This window comes from Crocodylus siamensis, chromosome 7 (genome assembly GCF_052110815.1).
Source record: "Crocodylus siamensis isolate JL-2025a chromosome 7, ASM5211081v1, whole genome shotgun sequence".
In the NCBI taxonomy this organism is placed as follows: Eukaryota; Metazoa; Chordata; order Crocodylia; family Crocodylidae; genus Crocodylus; species Crocodylus siamensis.
In genome coordinates, this window is record NC_143401.1 from 15385391 (window position 1) to 15407495 (window position 22105).

The 22105-nt window shown below is 53.5% G+C and overlaps 1 protein-coding gene across 1 annotated transcript in view; it reads right to left on the bottom strand.

Annotated features, from left to right (window-relative positions):
- The window catches only part of FOXO6 (forkhead box O6), a 95125-nt gene extending 77296 nt beyond the window's left edge, over nt 1-17829 (bottom strand). Inside the window, exon 1 of the mRNA XM_090057776.1 lies at nt 15956-17829. Coding sequence (XP_089913902.1) covers nt 15956-16405 — 450 coding nt within the window. The 5' untranslated portion in view covers nt 16406-17829. The remainder of the gene's footprint in view (nt 1-15955) is intronic.
- Between the last annotated feature and the right edge of the window lie 4276 nt (nt 17830-22105).

The window sequence follows — 22105 nt, forward strand, 5'->3', positions numbered from 1 at the left end:
CCCTGAGACGCTGCAAGTTCTTCAAAAGCACCCTGGAGCTCCAGTCCCTTTGATACCTACAGTTCAACAAAAAGCTCCCTTCTTCCTTCTCAGCCCCCTGGCAAGGCTGGGAGACTCTGCCAATCCCCTCTCCTCTCCAAGGAGGAATGGGGTCAGCCTAGCCTGAGGTGTGTTCAGGGGACAGAAACTGCTGCATTTCACCCCGCCTGACTGTCACAATATTTACCAGTACCCTGTACACACAGACTAAGCAATTATATAGACAGGGAGTCCTTTGTGTGTGCATGAATGCAAGGGACAGGGGTGAACACATGCATGTGGCCAGCCATCGATAAATATGTGAGCACCTGGAGTGAATATGGGGGGGTGTGTGCAATCATGGAGACATAAGAGTGAATTTGTGTGTATATGCGTGGGCATACACACATCTAAGCGTGGATGAATGTATGAGAATGCAGTGTGTTCATGTTTATATGAGCATTTTTATGTAATATGTGCAAAAGGGCAAGCTAGTGTGTACATGTATTAGCACACTGGGTTTATACATTCATAGGAGTGCTAATGTGCTCAACCATATAAAAGCGATGTATGTGCAAGTGAGTCTGGGAATGTGCTTGTGCATGCTGGTAATGTGTGTGCCCAGATGCTGTACTAGTGAGCACTGGAAGAGCAGGAACATGTGGAACATGCTCACTTTGTACAGCTATGTGTGTTGAGTCTCTGTCAGAAACACACGTAATGCGTGCCCAAACAATGCAGTGATGAGCACTTGGGAAAGGCCTCTGACTGTGACAGGAGAAGTGACACCACAAGGGACATGAGCACAGGAAGTCTCTTTCTTCCACACTTGTGTGGGGGTACATGCTTGTGCAACTAGCCATACCAGAGTCTGGAGAGCAGGAGAGAGGGAGATGGACCATGTCAGTGGGTGTTCAGGTTCACACCCTGGCACAGTTCTCACCCTGGGTATGAGTGTGTGACTGGCCATGTCAGACGAGGTGTGTGTGGATGCGTGTGTGAGTCAAATGGGGAAGGGGGGGTAATTCACACTATGTTTGGCTCTCGTTCCCTTCCCAGGGAACTACAGCTGTTAAGGCAAGGCCCAAGCTGGGCCACTCATTTGCCTATTATTGTTGCTTTCTTTGCCACTAAGCCTTGAAGCCAAAGTTGCACGTTCAAACCACCACTGCCCTGGACACAGGATCCCAACAGGACCACCTCAGAGTCCCTGCCAGGCTTACCAGCCCCTGGGGCTAACGGGGCAAGATGTACCCTGGTCTTCTCACCATGCTAAAAGAGCCCAGCCAACCATCACCCGCACTCTTGAGTGCTGAACGGAAAGAGCCTTAATATTAACCCCGGCCTGCTCAGGCCCAGCCTCCCACAGACTACAGGCCTCTTGCTTTTCCTTTCCTGCCATGCTCCCAAGCATCCAGCACCTGGGGGATGCTTGGGAAACCTCCTTATTGTGTCATGCAAGCCCTGGGGGAGCAATGAGGCATGTCTCCATCTCTGGTATATCCCTGCTCCCCCTCCGCTGCTATAACAAAGCACTGGAGGCAGTGAGCTGCAGAGAGGAAAAAGCCAGGCATTAACCCCTAGGTACCCGCTCCCGGCACACCGGCAGTGCTGGGGCTCTCTCAAAAGTCCAAGCTGAGGAAGCTGTATACATAGGCCAGCTCTTTCCTCTGCACCCCCCGCCCACTCCTCCCCTCGGACACAGCTGGGGAAGATGGCGTGGATTCAGAGGGATATGAAGTGCCAGCAAACCAAAGGAGCAGGGATGCAGCTCTCCAGGCACAGGGAGAGGCAGACACTGATAGTGCGAAGGAAAAGGAAGGAAAGAGAAGCTGATAGCCTATGGGTTGAATAGCTGGGAAATGAAAAGTGTGCACTCATGGATATGTGAGTCCAGGGGTGCAGGAGCTAACTCTTCTCACCAGCTGAGACTTCCATGTTAACCTCCTTAGGGGACATGGAAGGGGGTGCCAGCACTCCCAGAGGGTCCCCTGCTCCCTGCTCAAACATGGATCGAAGTGCAATGTCTGGGGAAGGCACCACCGACAGAGCAAGCAGGAGCGAGGAGGTTAGCAGAGTGTGACAAATAAAAAAGGCTTACCAGCTGCACAGGAACCCTCACTGCTTTGGAAAGTGGGGCTTTCCCTGCGGGGCAGGGGACCAGGTCTTTCTCAGTGTTTTCACAGTGCCCAGCACAACAGGGCCCTGATCCTGAATGGGGCACCTGGGCAGCACCGTGCACTCGCTATCAACCAGTGCCTGTATTCACCCCTTCCAGTGTGAGTCAGGGAGAGCAGCCTCTCTTCTCCAGCGGGTGAAAGCAATCTTTGTGCCGTGCTTTCAGCTCTCCTTGCTGGCAAGCAGCCAAGACAACACATAATAATGAACAGATGCTGTCCAAAATGAGCTTCAGCAGCACACAGGCGAACTGTTCCAAGTGTCCTTCCGTAACCCAAAGTGCCTTTCACCTCAGCAATAATCAGGCACCTTCACCAGGAGAGAGGAGCGGACGTGAAGTGTCTAGCTAATTAAAAGTAATGCGATCGGGGAGTAGAGCGCTTGCTGCAAATGGGTTCAGGGGAGGTGGGAATAAAAACATCTGTTTGGGCACCACCTTGCCTCCTGCAGGGGGGGTACCTGGGGGGGTGGGCATAGTAGCAGGGTGGGAATGGTAGCGAGGAAATCCAGACTAAGCCTTTGCCTGGCACTGGGCGCATCTACACGTGAGCTTTAATGCGCAGTAGCCTATTTTACTGCCATTATAGCGTCACATTAAAAAAACCGTGCTTTACACAAATGCACATTAAGCGTCACTTAAAAACCACGCACATTCATTACTGCACATTAATGCAGCCTAATGTGCATTTGTGGAGCACCTCACATTAGAGGTACTAAATTTAAAGTGCATTAGGAAAAGCGCCTTGATGCATGAGTAGACATGTCCATTGAGTATTCACTGCACTAGCCAAATGAGGTACCAGTGACAGAAGAACATGGGAGATATGTCTGGCAGCAAAGGGAAGGAAGCTAGATACCTGGAGGGGAGTGGGATGGCAGGACATTTGGGGGAGGTGGTTTTAGCCCTCAGTCATAGTTTAAATCCACAGGAAGTGCATCCCAAAGTGCAAAAACAAGAGGCTCTTGTCCATACAGAGGCCTCTTCAAGTGGCAGTCTGACTAATGTAATTGGTCTCAGGACTGCTCCTGTTGCAAGAAGGACAGATGCAAGGTATTCTGGAAGCTCACTGTGGATCAAAACAGAGGAGAAATCTACTTGCTGCACTGTGGCCTTACATCCAAAAAGCTATGTTATAGGAAAAAGGGTTGCATGAGCAAAATTAATCCTTACATTTCCTAATGTCCAAGTGCTTGACTTTAGAGCCCAGGTGCTCTTTAGGAATCATGTCTTGTGTGTAATTTCCTTTTAAAGAAAATTAACTGAAAAACGGAAACCCTATCATAGCCCATCCCATTGACATCTATATGGGTCATCAGCAGGGTTGGATCCAGGAATCCACTACAAAGAATACTGCTCCAGCAGTCACAGACCCTCTGCCCCTGCCCCCTAGTCTACTTGTGTCTCAATTCTGTATCCTCCACGTCACCATTTCCTCACTTTAGTGCCGGTCTTTTCTCTTAGCCAGGTCCCACCCTCCCTCTTCTCATCTAAACTTAGCTGCTCTTAGTCCTAGTCTCCTTTCCTTGCCAGTCCAAGGGTGAACTTGCCTGTTACACTTAGACCACACAAAATCTGTGGACTGTTAACCAGTGTTAAAGTTAGAACATGCTGCGAGCAGTCACACGCTAAGGAATAATACTGTTTCTTGCCTGTGCAGCTGCCTTGCCACTAGAGGGCTGGCAAGCAGGGACATGGCTAGGAACCAGCCACCTGGGCTTTATCCCTGGCTTGGGTGGGGGAAGGACTGGGAATAATGTATCCTGGGATGCTGGAGGGCTTCAAATTGCTCGTTTTATCTATGTGGAGGAGACTGAAGTTACCCTGACACAAGTTAGGTAGCACAGCCTAGAAGTGGCATTACTGAGACCCTCCGAGGGCACTTAGCATGGGTTTATGAGTTTTAATGTGTGGATGCTCCCGTTTTAAGAGCTTTTCGTATGGGCTAAGTATAACATGTAAGTTTACCCCAAGTCTTTCTTCAGGCTCTTCATCCCGATCTGCTGTCTCTGCTGACTTCTTTCCCCTCAACCCTTGACTTGATCACATTCCCTCTGCATCCCAGGCAGAAGGTCTCATCCATTTCAGTGCCTGGGCATCACCTAGAGAGTATTACACATCCAGAGCCAACAGTCCTTTAGCTCACAGTTCTCCTGCCTGGCACCATAGCAGCCCCAGGAAGCCTGATAAAGCAATGGCACTTGCTCACTTCTGGACCATGCTCAGAGCAGATGTGATCCTCAAATAATTTAGCCACCAAACTCTAACACATCTCTATTGAGCATGTAGAAAGCTGAGATTTTTACAGATGCCTAAATTTCAGCTCTCTGTCACAAACCAGGGACGAAGTTGCCACCATTTCTCAAAGAAATACTTTTCTAGCCATTTCCCACATCAGCAAGACACATTTTCCCTTGTTTCATCCATGAAAATGGCTGGACCATTTTAGTTGAAACTATCCAAAACATTCAGCCTGAGGCAGACCTGAGGCACAGAAATTTTCAGCCCAAACAGTTAAAAGTTTGGCAAAGTTATAAATAACTGAAAAATAACATAAAGTGACAGGAAGCCTTAATTATATTCAATACATCCATCTCCATTTCTGATAAAATAATATGACAAATCAGGACAGACGCTGACGTAAAGGGCAAACAAGAACGGTCACTAAAATCTGGCCAAACCAGTACCTTTGGTGGGTGCTGGAAGAATCAAGGCAACTCACCCATCCAAGGGCAACATAAGAAAAAAGTCTATTGCTTCCTCAGTTATCAAGAAGGAATTTGCTGCTCCTTGTCTCAGTGCTATTACAATGCATCACAGCAAGCCCATTTGATAGAAAACGGTCTCAGAAGAGATGAGTGGATGGGGTGGGAGGGGCATTTTTCAGCAAAGCCCCTCTCTCATGTCTTTGCAATGAAATACAAGTCCAGTACTGGGATAGAGTCTGCGTCTGTGCTCTTAGCACTGCAACAACCTCCTCTGATAGGAACAGTCAAAGGAGGACTTGGCTGTTTTCTAGTTTCCCTCTTGCTCACCTACCTACTCTCTCTCCCTACTAAAGACATTTAAAACCAGGCCAGATCCTCAGCTGGTATAAAACACCATCACTCTTTTAACTTACTCTGATTTATACCAGCTGTAAATCTGGCTCAAGAGCATTAAGAAGCATTGTTCCAAGCTGGGAGGATTGCCTCACAAAGGACAGTGGCACTGAGCAGGTCTAGGCAGTTTTTGTGCCTCCAACATCTCTGCTTTGCTACTGCACTGAACTTGAACTGATTTATCAAACCTGGAGTCTGTACAAAATATTTAAAAGGGCTTTTAAGTAAAATTCCAAGCATCAGGAAATCCATTTCCCAGCCCGGGAATCTGGCATTCATGTCACAGAATCGAGCTCGAGAGAAAGAGAAGGAGGGAGGGAGTGGGGGGCAGCGACTGAGCTAGCGAGCAGTGTCCTGTAAGTGCTCCTTCTAGTCCGCAGCATCTTAACTGTAGTTTATATTCCAGTGGTTATTAAAAATAAAGAGAAAAAAAAAAAGCTAAGAGCAGAGCAAGCTGTTCATTTGGAGCTTTTCCCTTGGGTTTAATAAAGCCCCACTCACTGCTGTGGTATCATTTTTATGCTATCATAAAGCTGGACCATTTAGCAGGTTTGTGTTACTTCAGCAGTTAGCGCTGCATGAAAAGCAATTCCGGGGGAAAAAAAAGGATGAAAACCTCCAAAAGAACAGAGAAAATTGATGGGCAGGGGGGAAGCAGAACTCTGTCAGGGGAGATTCCTCCAAGCCTCATGGTCCTACCCCAGCCCCGTCTTCCTACATTAGCTACCACTGCTAACAGCCTCTGAAACACATGGGTAAACTGGTGAGGTCTAGGATGAGACAGCTCCCTCCTTCACTTCCCTTCTGGAGGCATCATTACTAATTAAAAGACACCTCTGAGTGTGACGTGTTGGAGCTGGTGAGGGGATACAGGTGACTGCCCTAAACAAGATAGAAAAGGGCCAATGAAGTGAGAATTTCCCCTGCATAGATCTACTCAGGATGCAGAGGGACAAATAACCCCCAAAAGGAAGCCAGCCTGCATGGAGGGAAGACAGAAAGATGTAAACCTTGCATGCAACAACCATGGCCCCAGCCCCAGGAGAACGGGGCGACTGGAGGATTGCTGCAGCATTCTCATGCCCCAGGGAAATGGAGGAGAAAAGGCAAGAGCCCAGCATCAGTGTGCATACTGCTCACTCTTCTACCATCACACCATTCATTCCTGGGCTCCCAGGTTCAGAGGGGAGTTTATTTTTAGCAAATTATGGTTCATGTTCTAGGGATGAAGTGGCTTAGTAGCAGGATCCTTGTCTGCCACATGTGAGACCTGGGTTTGATTCCTGGATGCACATATAACTACAGCCATCAAGGCACCGAACATCCAGGCTCTGGCCTTTGGATACTGTCTCACTGGCCTACATGGGGATGGAAGGTCCGGCCAGCCTCCATTCCTCCATACTGCTGCCTAAGCATATGTGTCATGGTCCTGGTGCTCTCCCATGCATACACTATGATCCAGAAAGACTGATGGTTGCCTGCTACTTGCTTGGACCTCCCCAGCGCTCTTCCCAGGGCCGATCAGTCCTCCCTAGCCTACCTGGGGACAAGCACACAGGAACTGCAAAGCTTGTTAATCTCCTCCATGGCTCTATGTCAGGGATGAGCTCCTGGCAAAGGGGGAGCCGGACTGCTGAGGGCCGTCCCCTATGAAACCCTGTGACATGAGAAATGAGCACCTGGGCAGTGTGTGGCAATAGTTAGGACTGTCAATCTCCTAAGCACCTACTCAAGCAGGACCAGACCAGGCAGTGTCTTGTGGCCCAACTTGCCTACAGTGCCTGAAGGCGAGAGCCGTTTCCTCCTGCGAGTAAGGGTTATTTTGCTGACTGTGTCTGAGGGGGTGCTGCTTTGGGGGCAGGCCCCGAGGTGCCTTCATGCACAGGGGGTGGCTGCATCTCTTCAGAGCTGCCCCAGGAAGCAGAGGCAGGCAGCCCCATCCTGGTACAGGCGGATGCTGCTCGTGCCTCCGAAACACCCTGCGCAGAAGCTGCTTGGCATGGCAAGGAGCGCGCGGCCCCTCTTCTCCGCAGACTCCGGCGACTGGGGAGTGCTCTGCTGTACCAAAGCACTGGGGAAAGATCTCCTTATATGGAAAGGAAGGGGATCGCGATGCACAGAGGCAGAAGGACTTGTGAGGAGTCAGCCTCACGGCAGCTGCTGCTGAACAGGCTGGCAGGGCAGGGACAGGAGCTGCTCTCAGCTATCACTGGGGAGAGCGGTGCAGCCAGGCGCTTAGGTGGGGCCATTTGGCTGCCCACACCAAGTCCTGCAGCGACAGGGGCACGTGCCCCAGAGACGGCCCTGGGGGACACAGTACCTTGGACAGTTTGTGAGGGCTTCGTTCCTCGGGGCTGCCCACAGTGTAGCTCACAACAAAGGCAGGCAGGCTCCACCATAACTTGATTCAGGACTGGGCTCTCTGGCTCCCTTCCTGCCTAGATGTCCCTGGCCAGTGTGCTGTTTGGTGATCCCCCTTGAAGCATTTGCTATGAGCCTTCATCCCACAGTCTTGCCTGTTTTCACATTTCTCATCCCACAAAAATCACCTGTTTCCTAGTGCCCCTCCTCCAGAAACAGGGAGGAACCTGTTTCCTAGCCCACTGATCACTTGTGTAACAAGTGCCTGCCTGGACATCCTCCCCTCCAGCTGCCCCACTGCCTGCCCACCTCCGCTCTGGCAGCTTCTGGCATCCTGGTCTGGGCACCGTCCCCCTCACGTAACACCCCTCCTCTCTTTAGCAGAAGTTACTTCCTGCCCTGCACCCAACCTGCCATAACTGGAGGAGAAATTTGTCTCCACTGAAGTGAAGGTGGGATTTTAAACCTCATTAGCTAAACGCAAGCCATGACATGTGTAGATACTCTCAGCAGTTTCAGCCAATTCCCAGCAAGTGTAACCTAATCCCAAATAAAACTGTCCACACAGGGGTTTGCAGCGATTTAACTTGAATGGGGTTAAACCTGCACCCCCAGCACACTGGAATAACCTCACCTAGACCGGGTCATGATCCACAAAACCCACTCTTACCAGAGGGCTGTGCACACAGCAGGGCCCCAGCCCATGATGCTGGGTCCTACCTGCTTCAAGAACACAAGCAATCAGTAACAGGGAATTGCGAACAGAAGGGAAGGAATTGCTCCTTTCTCTGCAATGGCAGCTCCTCCTGCATTGTGCTTGGTGCTGGGAGGAGGCTGCGATAGTCCTGAGCTGCTCAGACCTATCTTTCCATCATTCTCGGAGGTGAGGGGCGTGGGGTAGCACATGACTCCAGAGATGAATCCATCACGTTATTCTGCCTGGTGCGCAAATGAATGTGCTGTCATTCATTTCACTCGTGCCGTAAAATGCTGGGGTTGGTGCTGGAGAGACCATTGTCCTCTGCCCAAATGAGAAGTGTCCACATAATGAGGTTTCCAGCCCAATCACATAAGGCCTCAGCCTGAGAGACTCACCTGGTCACTGTGCGTGGGATGAGTGCTGTGAGCACAGTAACTTGAGGGAAGAGGAGGGGAAGGGAAGGTTTGGAAATTAAGGTTTGGCACTGTCAGAGCTACATCAAACAGACACCCACCAGCTGATAGCCTGATTGTTATATTTTGGATGTCAGTGGTGCAAGCAGAACCTTTAAAATGCATCAGTGCTGCTGCATTTTTGACAGAGGGTGTTGGTTTCCCATTAACAAGTGGAAAGCGTGAGCTGGAGCAGAAAACTTCAAGCGCTTTGGAATTGATAAAATAACAACTCCCTAATTAAGCAGAACTGTCAGTCACGGGCGCCTGCTGCCCTGCATTGGAAAACAGCAGCAGCTCCTGGCACATGTGCCCATCGTGACAGCACCGGGAGTGCGCTGCTGCTCTGCTGCACCTTGGGGAACCCCAGGAAGTGACCTGCAGTCCCCCTGGGGCCTAGCACTCCCCTTTCCTTGCACACTGGGCACAGTGGAAACAGCACTCCTTTGTGATGATAACATCCTGGGGCTCAGGCATCAAGACTCCTGGGCCTATTCCTGACTGTCTCATTTTCCCTAGCAGTAAAATAGGGGTAATAGAGCCCACAAAACATGGGGGTTACTGGATTATGGTTCACAAGGCACTGTAAGCCCATGGCTCAGGCTAGAGGAGGGTGACATGCTCCCATTATTAGGATGTCCTTCCAGTTTTCTCAACAACTTGCAGTCTCCCTGCAGTGTCCTGTGCACTGGGCTTGCAGCTGAGGCCAGGCCAGCCCAGCCCAGCGCCCCAGCATGCAGCAAGGCTCTGCCATTCTAGGGACAAAGACCATGCAGACCTCCTGACCACAGGCACGCTGACATGCAAAGCGCCTCCCACATGAGGCAAGGTGCCAGGGTGCACAAAGCCACATTTCAGGTCAAGGTATGCTTCAGGAAGAAATGATGGAGGAAGGCATTCAGGGCCCTTCAGGAGCCAACACATGCATGTGTATATGCAGGTAATACCCCAAAATAGATCACGCACCGGCCTCTTTTTGTCCTTCTCTTTCTTATGCACCACCTCAGCCCCTGAACAATTTTCTGCATGACCTGCCAAGCTCCAGGCACTGTGTTGATATGGCTGCATGCAGGTGAAAGAGGCAAGCCTAAATAGCTACAGCAGGACACAAGGCAGGACTTCTGGGCTCCAATCCTACCTGGGTGTAAGGTTAAAGGCGCTCTGATGGTTGGAGCCGGGACTTGGAGTTCCAGTGGGCTCTGGACAAGAGAAGAGTCCTATCCAGTGGGAAGAAAGTCAGCTCTGTTACCAGCTCTAGTACTAACTCCCTGGAAGGCACTGGGCACTTCCCCTCAATCCATGCCAGGCATGGAAGATAGTAGTTCCCCCTGCACACTGCTCAAAGATCCTCCGAAGCACACTCCTCTCTCAATGCAATGCATTAGTATCATGATGCTTGTGCAGGGAACTAATTAAAGGCAAAAGCCCATTATCCAAGACCCCCCTCCAACACTGCTGTGTCAGTAATGAAACTCTTTAAAACCATGATGCTTCTCCCAGGCCTGGGGCAGGAGGGGGAAGAGGGGTCTCCAAGGGCTCTTTAATAAGCTGCAAGCAGCTCATTACTATAAGATTGACTGCCCAATACTCCAGGTGCCCAGCTATCAGCATGAGCACCAAGCCTCCCCCCAGCCAGAGAAATGGTGCTCCCCTAGCACAGATGGGGGCAGGGCTGGGTGCTTCCAAGACTGCCAAGTGAAGCTTTATCAGCACATCACTTCTTGCCATGGGGAGGAGGGAGACAGCTGTGATGCAGCCTGGGGGTGGGTAGTGGGCAGGGCAGGGACCCTGCTGAGGCCTGGGGAGGCAGGGACATGAGAAGATGCTGTTGCTTTGCTGCCAACTGCCTCATTTAGCCTTTGGGCAGTACCATCCAGACACTGCTTACAGCCTCAGGTTAAACAAAGGAAAACTGTCTTTATTTCAATGAGAGGGATAACAAAATAAAGTCAGCTATCAGTCCTGCTGGCTGAGCCAGATGCCCTGGCTCATTGGCAGGACTGCCTGGGAGAAGGCAGGTGTGGCATTTAACCCACGGCACATTGATGCCTTACAGGGATCAAGCAGGACAAAGACTCTCCCCCTACCCTAGGTTTAGGCTGGTATTGTATGTGCAGGACTTACTGTTCTCAACCAAGGGAGTCCCAGTTTGTTGGCTTACCATGGCTCCATAGCAGCCGTGATATTCTGTTGCTGGAGGAAAAGGAAAAAACAATCCCCTCCCGTGTGCTGCTGCTGTGGGCAATGTGGGGCTCGGTGGGAAGCATCATGTGAGCAGGTGCAGGACACAGGGACAGAACAGAATAAGGGAAAGCAAGAAGCTATTAGCACATTAAGCCTACTATGCGCAGGGCCCGTTCCAAACCTACAGACAGCGGGCACAGACACATATTATAGATCAGGGTAATCTACAGCAGACAGGGCAAAAGCAGTCTCAGCACCCTAGGCTCCTTGCACAGGGGTAAAAGAAGCATTGCTCTTCCTAACGCTGCTTTACAGAATATATCTGCTATGAAAAACCCACACAAAGGCATTTTGCTGGGCATTCCCTGCCCTCCTTGCTAACTCTGCAACTCCAGGACCTGGACAGGCGGCTTGCTGACTGCTGTATTTGGGTGGGAGGGATCAGACACGGTCTGAATGTCACTGGGAGGCAGCAAGAGGCAAGTCATTACTTGCTGCAGCAATGCCACACTGCAGACAAAATCCACATGCAATCAGCCCAGGAAGATGAGGAACAGAGCACCACTGCTGACCTTCTGCCATCCCCCCCATGACGGTTACTTCTGTTTGGGAACACACTGGGCCACCCAGATGGGAGGTCTGCACAGAGAGAATGTCCTAAAGAAAGTCTAAGATTTACCATCTTCCCCCGTGACAGCAGCGGTGTCTCGAACAGGAGCCTCAACCTGCATGCAGGTGCCTACCCACTACCGAGGGAAGCTGGGAAAGACCCTCACAGACCTGCCTATACTTGCAATGTGTGGTCCTCTCTTCCCCCTCAAGGCAGGCAGGCAGGCCCCAGGGCTCCAGACTTCCTCCAGGGAAGCCAGGGTGCTGCAGAGAAGCTGGGAGCACTTGGCTTCTTGCCTGGGTTACCGCCCTGCCCCCTTCACAGTCACAGCAGCTACTTCAGCTTGTGGTGGAGCTCCAGCCAGGTGAGTTTGCATGCTCATCTCAGGGTATTCCTCCCCAGAGGCACTAAAAATTCATTGAAAATTCCCTGAAAATTCATTCATGCCACCACCTGGCCAGGCAGCTCCAGAAGAGGCCCTTCAGCACAGAGTTTTCATTAAGGAAGTTTGTGCAAGGTGATACCTTAGAGACTAACTGGTTAGACAAGAAAATCTGGTAGTACCTTACACTAAATGCTAAACTCCACCAGAAACTTGTCGCACACATGGCTGCTAATGTACATGCAGGTAGATGTCGCTGTATACAAGACGGGCGAGGTGGTGGCCATCCCCTATAGGCTCCAGGTCTGAGAAAGGGAAGCTCACCAAGCTGTGGGAGGGCAAGGGAAGCAGCTGCATTGCTCTCAAGTGCTCCCTAGTGGATGCTTTAGTGCAACATCTCTCCAGGATGCTACAGAAAGCTGTCCACCCTCTCGGCCAAGTGGCTGTGGGTTGCATTGTGGACACCACATCTGGACAGGGAAGCTCAGAAGAAAATGCTGCAGACAGTCCTGAGACTACCACACCTATTCTGCAAAAAAGAAAAAACGCTTTCACACTGCCTGTGCCTAAGGCTGCACTGGGAAAACAGTCCATGTTCAGAGTCCCGAGTCACTCCTTACTCCGCGCCCTGGCCCTCAGCACTCTGCCTCCATGCCAGCAGTGTGCGGAGTAGCCCCATCAAACACCTCCCCTACCCTCATCCGAGTCCTTACACGTCGCACAGGAGGGACCCTAGTAGCAGTTGGTCATTGGCCGCTGTTTTTCTTACATGTATCAGGTTAGGGTGTTATGCCTTGCAGTCGTGTCAGGGTTAACCGAGTAGTTTTATTAATATGTTAGACAATGGGTTTGTATAGGGTGGTTTGGACAGTAATGATTCTGCCACCGGGGAGATGAAGTGTTGCGGGGGGGTGGGGGGCGGGTTGGACTAGATGCCCTCTGAAGGTCCCTTCCAGCCCTACTTTTCTATTATTTCATGGCCCCTTTCAGTCATTCCTTCCACTTGCAAGCTGCAGTGAACTCTAATGCTGGTGCTAACACTGCATGGAAAGGCTTTGTGTTTTGCTCCAAACCTGGCCCTCAGCCCATGTGCCACCCTCAGCCAGGGCTCTTACTGTCTGGGATAAAAGCTTCTGCTGATCTCTGCTCACGGGCAATTTCCACCTCCCATATGCCATATCAGTGCCAGCACCAGGCCACCAGAAGCATAAACATCCACCCTCTCAGCTTCAGCTAGATCATAGTTCATAAATTTGTTCGCCACTCACAAATGCTGCCTCTCACCCCACCCAAGCTCCTCCATAGTAACAACAGAAATTGTTATTATCTTTTCAGGAGACCTGGCATCTGGGACAATAAAGCATTTTACACTCACTCAATAACAATATCTCAGAGAGCTGAAGAAGAGATAGGAAGGGAATTTCTGTACCCACTACTGAAAGGCACCCACCTCTGGGGTGGACTGCATCAACATCTGAACCTCTCCAAGGAGGCTTGGCACCCGCGTTCCCCAAGGATGGCACTTTGTGGCTCTTCAAGTAAATCCTATTCAAGCACCTTCCCAGCATGGAACATGGTTCCCCAGCTCCCCTGTTGGGCTCTGACCCCTTGCAATCCCCAAGTACATCAATGTCTGTCACCCTCCATGTGCTGATCCTATGCGCTCTTGGATAAGACCCTCTAATACATGCATGCACGCACACAAGTGCACATCGTGGCACTGCCGTTTTTTCCTTTTACCATGGACTCCTCACTGGTCACATCTCTGCACAATGCTCTCATTTTACTCTACTCTACATATGCTCTGAGACCACTCTCCCCCCTAGGAAGCTGGCCTCGCAGTTAAGAGTACCAGGCTGGGATTCAAGAGACCTACGTTCAAGCCCTGGCTCTGCAGCACACTCCCGAAGTGACTTAGGGCATAAAAGGATAATACTTCTTGGTTGGTCTTCCTAGAGGATGGGGCACAAACCACCTGTACTGCATCAAGCACAGTGCTCTCTGCTGGCCCAGCAGAAGCTATAGTCATGCCAATAATAGCATACCTGAGTGACTGGATTCAGTACTTCACCAAATTCATCAAGTGCTCAGGTACACAAATTGGGGCCAAAGCAGCCCCAAATACGACCAAATGGGGATAAACTCAGCACAATGAAAACAAACACAACGCCTCTTGGTTCCAGTGGAGTGGATCGATTTGGCCCATAGCCTACAACGGAGCTGGTATTAACAGCATATTGGTCATTAGCCAGTAATCACAATAGAGGTGACAAGGCTTAGGGGAGGGGTTAAGAGAAAATGTCTCCTCTCTTACTGACACCATCTGGACACAAGGCGAGCTCTCCCCCTCTGCCAAGTGTCACAGACACGAGGTGTGTCTGCCAGTGCCAGGCAGGGTGCAAAGGCCCTGTATCGCTGAGCACCGTGCCGTGACACAGACAGAGCACCTCTGCTCCCAGGTGCTAGAGCTCAGCGCAGCCTCTCCCTGCCCCCAGTGCTTGGCCTACGGGAGTGCCGTGTAATACAGTTCCACATTAAATCAGAGTAAGGGGGGATCGATTGCTGCTGACAGAAATATTTAACAAACCAAAGGCAACAGCCTGGAGCACTGCCAATGAAACCAAATCCAGAGACAAGAGGGGTGTACATGTGTGTGCGCGCACATGAGGGATGGGAGACACAGCATCTCCTGTGGGAAAGACCCAAGCGCTGCTTGCTTTCTCTCTCGAAGCGCTGCAAGGGTTAAGCGCTGCCATGCCCGATACTCTACACATGTACCAAACCTGCTGTACAAAGCCATCTCTGTAGCACACCTGTTTGTGGAGAGTCTGCTGCCTCTTGCTGCTGTCAGACACTTAGCAGTGCTACATCCTCTCTGAGCAAAGCGCGCTTATTTAACTCCACAAATGTAGTACGACAATGTCTCCGCTGACCACACATTGGCAAAAGCACATTAATTGCCCTTCTGCAGGGTAAATCTTGTGCATTCGTATCGGGCATGCACGCATCCACATGCACGATGTATAGGGGATTGGCAGAATTGTAATTAATAATGCTCTAGTGCTCGTATATACGAACAGGCAAAAATGGGTGTTACACAGCACCGAAATCTTCCCTTCCAGACCCCAAGCCAAGATCATTGTGCCACACTTGATTCCAGCTTTACTGGCCGATAGCCCTGAAACCATCAGAGAGGCGAGTCAGTCACTTCTCAAGTGATAAAGTAGACATGTATCCCTCCTCACCACTCCTCCCAAACCCCCTTGTTCGCAGTGATGCATTCACTCCTTGACTGAAAATCCAATTCAAGAACAAAGATTGAGAATTGAACCTTATCACCACACCACAAAATCCAGGCATGGGGGAAGGCAGGCAGGCAGGCAGGGGCCCGTCTTGGGTGCCACTTAGCCAAACCGTGTTCGAATTAAGACTGAAACGCAAAGGAGAATCGGGAAGGCACACAACCCCCTGCTCTGCTCCCACTGCCAAACGTCCTTCCCAGCTGGCAGGTGCAGGGACACTCCAAACCCAGCAGCAGCCAGGGCCAGGTGAGGAAGCCAGCCCGCCCTAGCTCCAGGGAAAGGGGAGGGCGAGCAGGTGAACAGGAGCTGATGTAGACAAGTTAGCCCTGCAAGGACCTGCCTTTTGGCACATCCAGTGCAACAGGAGCCCTGTCTCTCTGCAACCCACGTACCACCCCCCCACCCCCAGCCAGAGACTCGCCTCTCCCCAGATGCCCAGCCCCAGAGAAGTGCTCTCTGCCCGGCTGTGGGGTACCAGGCATGGAGGGAGCTCCCCTCTCCCCGGCCGCACGCACAGGCTCCCCGGGCAGCCGGGACGATCCCCGCTCCCTCCGGTCCGGGGCCCGCTCCGGCCGCAGACGGGCCGGGGAAACTTGCGGCGGGCGCAGGCTGGGGGCGGGGGCCTGGGCAGGGGCAGGGGCAGGGGACGGGGACGGGGCGCTACGGTACCTTCCACCCGGCCGAGCTGTTGCTGTCTCCCTTATCCTTAAAGTAGGGCACGTATCGGACCATCCAGTCGTAGATCTGCGAGAGGGTGAGGCGCTTCTCCGGGGAGCTCTCGATCGCTTTGGTGATCAGATCCGCGTAGGACAGGTTGCCCCAGGCGTTCCTCCGGGACGTCTTCGCCTTGCGGAGCTGTCCAGCGTCCGCGCCCAGGGCGGGCAGCGCCGGGCCGGCTTTGCGCTCGGCCAGGGCGCCCGCGTTCTCCGCGCCCTCGCCCGCTCCTCCCCCGGCCGCCAGGGCTTTGGGGCCGCCGCCGCCGGCCGCCGCCGCGCCTCCATCCTCCTCCTCGCCGGGGAAGTCGGGGTGAGGGAGAGGCCAGGTGCAGGAGCGCGGCCGGCTCTGGGGTTCAAAATCCGGGTCGATCTCAACCTGATGCGCCTGCAGCTTCTCTTCCATGTTCCCCCCCGCTCCGCCTCCCCCGCGGACTTATTGTAAATTTCCACACGGCCGGAGCGAGGCAGCGGGAGCGGGATTCACGCCCGGGGCGGCCGGGGGGGCGCGCCGCCAGTGCCCGGGTCCCGGCGCTCGCGTGCGGGGGAGGGCGCGACCGCGACCGCGGGGCGAGACCGGCGAGCGGCCCCAGGTCCGGCGATCTAGGAGGCAGGTCGCTCCAGCCACCGCGCAGCCAGCCGGATCCTCAGGCGGGGGGGGTGCCGCATGCTCGGCGGCCGCCGCCAGCCCGGACGGAGCGCGGAGCTGCCGGGCAACTAGGAGCGCGGCGGGCAGGGCGCGGGGGAGCCGGGCAGGGCGGCCGCATCCATCCAGGGAAGCCGGAGCGGGCGTGGGGCGGGGGAGCGGCTCGTTCAGCAACAGATGAGCGCCCGGCGGGCGGGCGGCGGGCGGGGGAGGGAGGGAGGCGCGAGTTCTTCCCCAAAAAAGAAGAGCCTGAGGCTGGAGGCGAGTCCGGGCGGGCGCGGGTCGGAGCCGGTCACCTGGGCGCGCGGGGGCTCCCGTGGCAAGTGCAGCGCGGCCCGGCTTCCCCGCCGCAGGCACGGTCACGGCATCGGGGTGCCGGGCAGGGAAGCGGCGCTGTGGCAGGCGGCGGCCGGCGACGCTGCCCCTGCCCCTGCCCTAGGCCCGGCTCTGGCCCCCGGGCCCGGCCGGAGCGCGGCGGAGCGGCGGCGCCAGGGCTGGTGTGCTCACAGCGGCGCGCACCTGACGGAGGCGGGGGGGGCGGGAGGGTCCCCGCCCGTGACTGGCAGCTCCTGCCACTTGCCGCGCACTGCTCGCCCGAGTGGCATGAGCGGCAGCCTCCGGGAAGCCCAATCAAGGCTCCGCGGAGCGCGGCTCCGGGCGCCCGCTCGTCCCCCGCCCCTCTCCGGCGTGCGCGGCTGCAGCAGGTGGGCGCGCACCTAGCACCTGCCGGCCCCCGCTCGCGGCGGCCGCTCCGCCGGCCCGCTCCGCCTCTCTCCCGGGACGGCGCCGGGGCCGGGGGGCACCATGCTGCCTGCGGCTGCCACTCGGCTCCTCCGTGCCCTCCTCGCCCGGCGCGGCGGCAGCTCCCGCGACAGCCCGCGCCGGCGGCACCTCGGGGGCAGGGGGAGGGGCCCGCGGAGGGGAGGGGAGGGGAGGGGACAGGCGGGGGAGTGCCCGAGCAAGGCACCTGGCGGGGGCCCCCCGTCGGGGGGGACCCGGGCCCCGCGCCGCCCCGCCGGGCGGCAGCCCAACCACATGGTGCGAGCCAGCGGCGCCGGGCCGGGCCGGGCCGGGCTTCCCTCGGAGATCCCGGCCCCCGCCCCGGGGTCAGGGTCCCCCCGGCCGCCCGCGCGGCACCGGGCCAGCCTCGCCGGGGCCGGGGCGAGCGCGCGGCCCACGTGCCCAGCCCGCCCCCCGCCCCCCATTGTTACACCGGCCGCGGCGCGCGCCCCTCATTGGAAGGATGCGGCCCGGGCACCGCCCGCCGCGGCTTCTCATTGGCCGGCGCTGGGAGCGGACGTTCCATAGGGGGCGGGGTAGAACGCTCCGGGGCGCCGAGGGCTTCCTCCCTCCGAGTGACGTCAGGGTTTCCAGAGGTAACCCGGGGCAACGTACCCTGCAAGCCGGCCTCGCGCCGGGCCACGCCCTTCCGCCCTGTCGGCCCCTCCCCCCGGGGCTGGGTGCGGGGTCTCAGACCTCGGAGCCCGGTGGGGAAGGGGCCCTGCCCCGGGGCAGCTCCCTCCGCCTCTCTGGGAGCCGGTGGAGGCCAGCGGTTCGTGGCTATTCTTTACTGTCTGAAAAGTCAAATTCAAAGTTCTCCCGCAGCATTTTCTCAGGACCGCGGGAGCTCGAAGCCGGGAAGTCTGACAACTCCCGGCTGGTCCACCCCGGTCCCCAAAGACTATGGCATTCTCTTGGGCACTAGGCTGTTCTGCCTAAATCTTTGCCTCTGCTCTGCTTCTCCGGGTCACCCTTCGGAGCATCCAGAATAACTTCCTCTCCGTTCTCCCCTCTCCTCACGCTTCAGTTGATACCGCTCATGGCACCGTTTTAAAATTTGCTCCGCAATAGCTAGACATGGGATATGCGAGCTCTCTGTCGGCCCTGCAAACCCGACTGATGCTCCAGGAGCACACAGCGGTGGTGAGGGATGAGTGGGAGATGTAACAGTCGTAGCTCCTAGAGATGCCCCCAAAATGAAGCCCACTGAATTTCCAGCTCCGGTCTAGACCAGGCCTCTGGTGTACAAAGCACTTTTTCTTTATAAAAGGCTGAACTAAACCTGGCACCTGAACCTCTCCAGGTTGTGGGACGGTAGAAGCTAGACCCAGATCCGAAGCGTGCAGCACAAGCTGCTGGTTTTGGAGGGTCTCAGAGTCGTGTTTGAATGCTCTAGGGCCAGGAACCATTCATACGACTAAACTCCTGTTTCCGTTTCAGGGAACTTTGGGGAATTTTTGGTCTCATGCTTTTGGCTACATCCTGAAAAGGGTTTGTGAGTAACCTCAGGTCAAATACTGGAATATTTCACTTCGTTTGGTTTCCTGTGGTATCTGAAGGCAGTGTCCTAATCAGTGCTTAGGCACATTTGCTCAGGAAATCGGTGAGTAGAACTTGGGCCATTTGGAGCACGCCGACCACAGTCCCTCTGCACAGCCACGTGACCTGCTCTGGAGTTTCCCTAAGACACGGCGTCATTTCAGCGCTCCCCACCAGTGACAACCAAAGTGCTTAGTCAGGATTGAGAATTAGGCACTTTTACCCTCCTCAAGCTTTACCAAACTGAAGCTTTTTCCAAAACTCTTGAGTCACACTGTTAAGTTAATGAAACTGGATTTACAATTTTGGTCATATGCATTTGTGTTTGGTTCTTGAGTCCTTAGGGCACATGTTCAATCATTTCTCTGCAACCAGGGAGGCTTGAACTAAGTTTTCTTAAAAATAAAATGCAAGGTTTTCATGCAATCACATGATTCCAGGACCTGAGGCTTAAAGGCAAACATACCAGCTATCAGGAAAGTTAGTGACTGTACCTCAATTGGATCAGGGCTTTACTTTTTTCGTACAGCATAACCTCACTGATTTCCCTAGAGTTTCATGTCCAAGAGAAGAGAGCTATGGGTTATTTCATGGAAGTACAGGGAAAAGTGCCTGCTTCTTCCCATCACTTCCTCCTGCAGCTCCTTGAGGAAGCCGTTTCCTGTGTCAGCAGCAAGCGTGCTTTCTTTGCAGCACTCCTGGGAAACCTGGGTCCAAATGGGTACCATGGGAGGCCCTGCTCTCCCTCTTGTTGCTGCTGACTGGTGTTTTGCCAGCACAGCAAGAGAGGTGACTCCAGCCAGGTGTGAAAGGTGTGCACACTTTGCACATGTAATCACAGCTGCTTACAGCAATCCAACTCCAGACCCTTTGTGCCGCCAAGCAGGGTTGGGTTAAGGACACAGAGGGAGTGGCATCCCTTTGAGTACTGAGCACCTGCACTGGAAAAGGGCCAAGCTCTCAGCAGAGCTGGGCCTCCAAGAAGCAAGGCAAGCACAAACTGAGATATCCTGAGCCTGCACTCCATACTCACCGGAGTTTGCTTGGCATTGGTGTTCACTGGGTGGGATGTTCCTTAACTGGCACGCCAGGTCTCCCTTCTGAGACTAGAGGAAAACAGAATCTTCATCTGAACTATGCTATTGAGGGCCTGTCTGCTTAGGGTGACTAACCCCTGAGATCCACCTCTGTGGCTTTTTCTCTGGGTTGTGGGCACCACACTGGGACAGGAGAGCCATGCACCACAGTGAATGGCTGGCCAGTTGAGTCAGCAATGGCTTATAGTCCCTCTGCCAATCTGTGGGTGGGCAGGGTCTAGGGCAATGAAGGCTTCCTGATTAACTTGCTCTTCCTGCTCCAGAGAAACAGGTTCCAGGAGCTGTTGATTTTCCTCCTCTTGCCCTTCCCCTCTGCACAGGAGTAGGCATCGCAGACACACGAGTGAGATCCGCCTGTACTCCCTGGGATGGCACGACAGCTCATTAGAATAATTGGACTGGTGACTCCCTAATGATCTCACTGGAATGTCATGCTGCTGGAATTAAGTCAGACACCCGCAATCCAGGCCAAGGGTGTAATTAGTAACCCAGCTTGAGCAGAGTGGGAGAGAAGATGCCAAGGGTGACTGGAAAAGGCTGGAGCATGTACAAGGGGTGTGTCATATTCTTGTTATGTGACTCGATCAAGACCCGATCAGTACAGAGCATCATAGGCCTTCAGATGTCTCGCTAGCGGTTCCCGCTCTCACAGTAGGGCAGGAGAGGGTTTCAGTGAATAAAATGAATGCAACCCTGCAGGCAATTCTTCTTCCGGATGACTGCACAGATTTATTAGCAGGTCTGGTGCTGTCAGTCACTGAACACTCCTCAGGCCTGCCCACCACACCTCTCTTCAGCCAAGCACCTCACTCTGCCCACAACACCCCTCCACTTCCCTCTGCAGTCATATCACCTCTCCCCAATCTCCTCTCCTGCAGTTATTCCTCACAGGCACATACTTTTTGCTGTGTTCCACCAATGTGTTTATGCAAGAGTTCGCTTTCCCACTACCAAGGTGGCAAATAAGGACAGGAGTGTGCTGGGGCCTGTATGACTGTGCAAGGACTGCAGTAAGGGCCAGCAGCCTCTCCTTTCATGGTCCTGTGGGGCACAGGCTGCCCTTAATCCTGATAGAGTATGATGGGACTATCTGTGGTTGCCACCAGACTCCCAAGAGCAGTAATTCTCAACCTTTTTAAACTCAAGGCATCCCTCGTTACACTTGAGGCACCCATTGGAAAATTCCAGCTCTTAGTAAAGAAATAATTCTTTTGTTGTAAAGAACTCTGAAAGATCACAACAGGTCAAAATGTTTTTAACATTATGGATCCCTATTTGAAATTTTGGGTTTATCATGTGAATTATGTTTGCACACCTAGCAGTGCTAACATTGCATGGCACCCTACTTGAAAGGATCTCAAGGCACCCCAAGTAGCCACAGCACCCTGGATGAGAATCACTGATGCAGAGTCATGGGGTGTGGTGTGGAGTGGAGTGGAGCCAGTGCTAAGAGGAACACAGTGGATCACTGTATTAACAGCCTATGTGGAAGGAAATTAAAGAACACCATCAGCAATGAGTTGTGGTGCATTAGAGCAAATGCAAAGAGCATTAGCTACAAGAACAATAAGTTTTTTCAATGTGAAACATGGTGTGGTCAGAAAATGCAGAGCTTCATCTAAACACTGTCTCCATAGTTTCTGCCTTAAAATACGTTCTACCTCTGTATGCCATTCCTAGTAAATTATTTGCCATTACAGTTCTTAAGGCATCTCAGATAGTCATCTGAAGGATCTCTGTTCTGGGGCTTCTATCATCTAAGCTAGCAGCTTGGCTTGCTGAGTCTGGTTGCAGTGGTAGAAGGCAGTATAGATTTGTACATTGTAGACTAGCTAAATCACTGATGCATAGACTTATAGGCTCAGCAGTGCTATGCTGGCTTGCACCATGGAAGAAAGAGACTTGGGGGTCATCATTGACCACAAGATGAACATGAGCCTTCAATGCGATGCTGCGGCTAGTAAAGCAACCAAAACGCTGGCTTGCACCCATACATGCTTCTCAAGCAAATAAATCCCGGGATGTCATTCTCCTCTTGTACTTA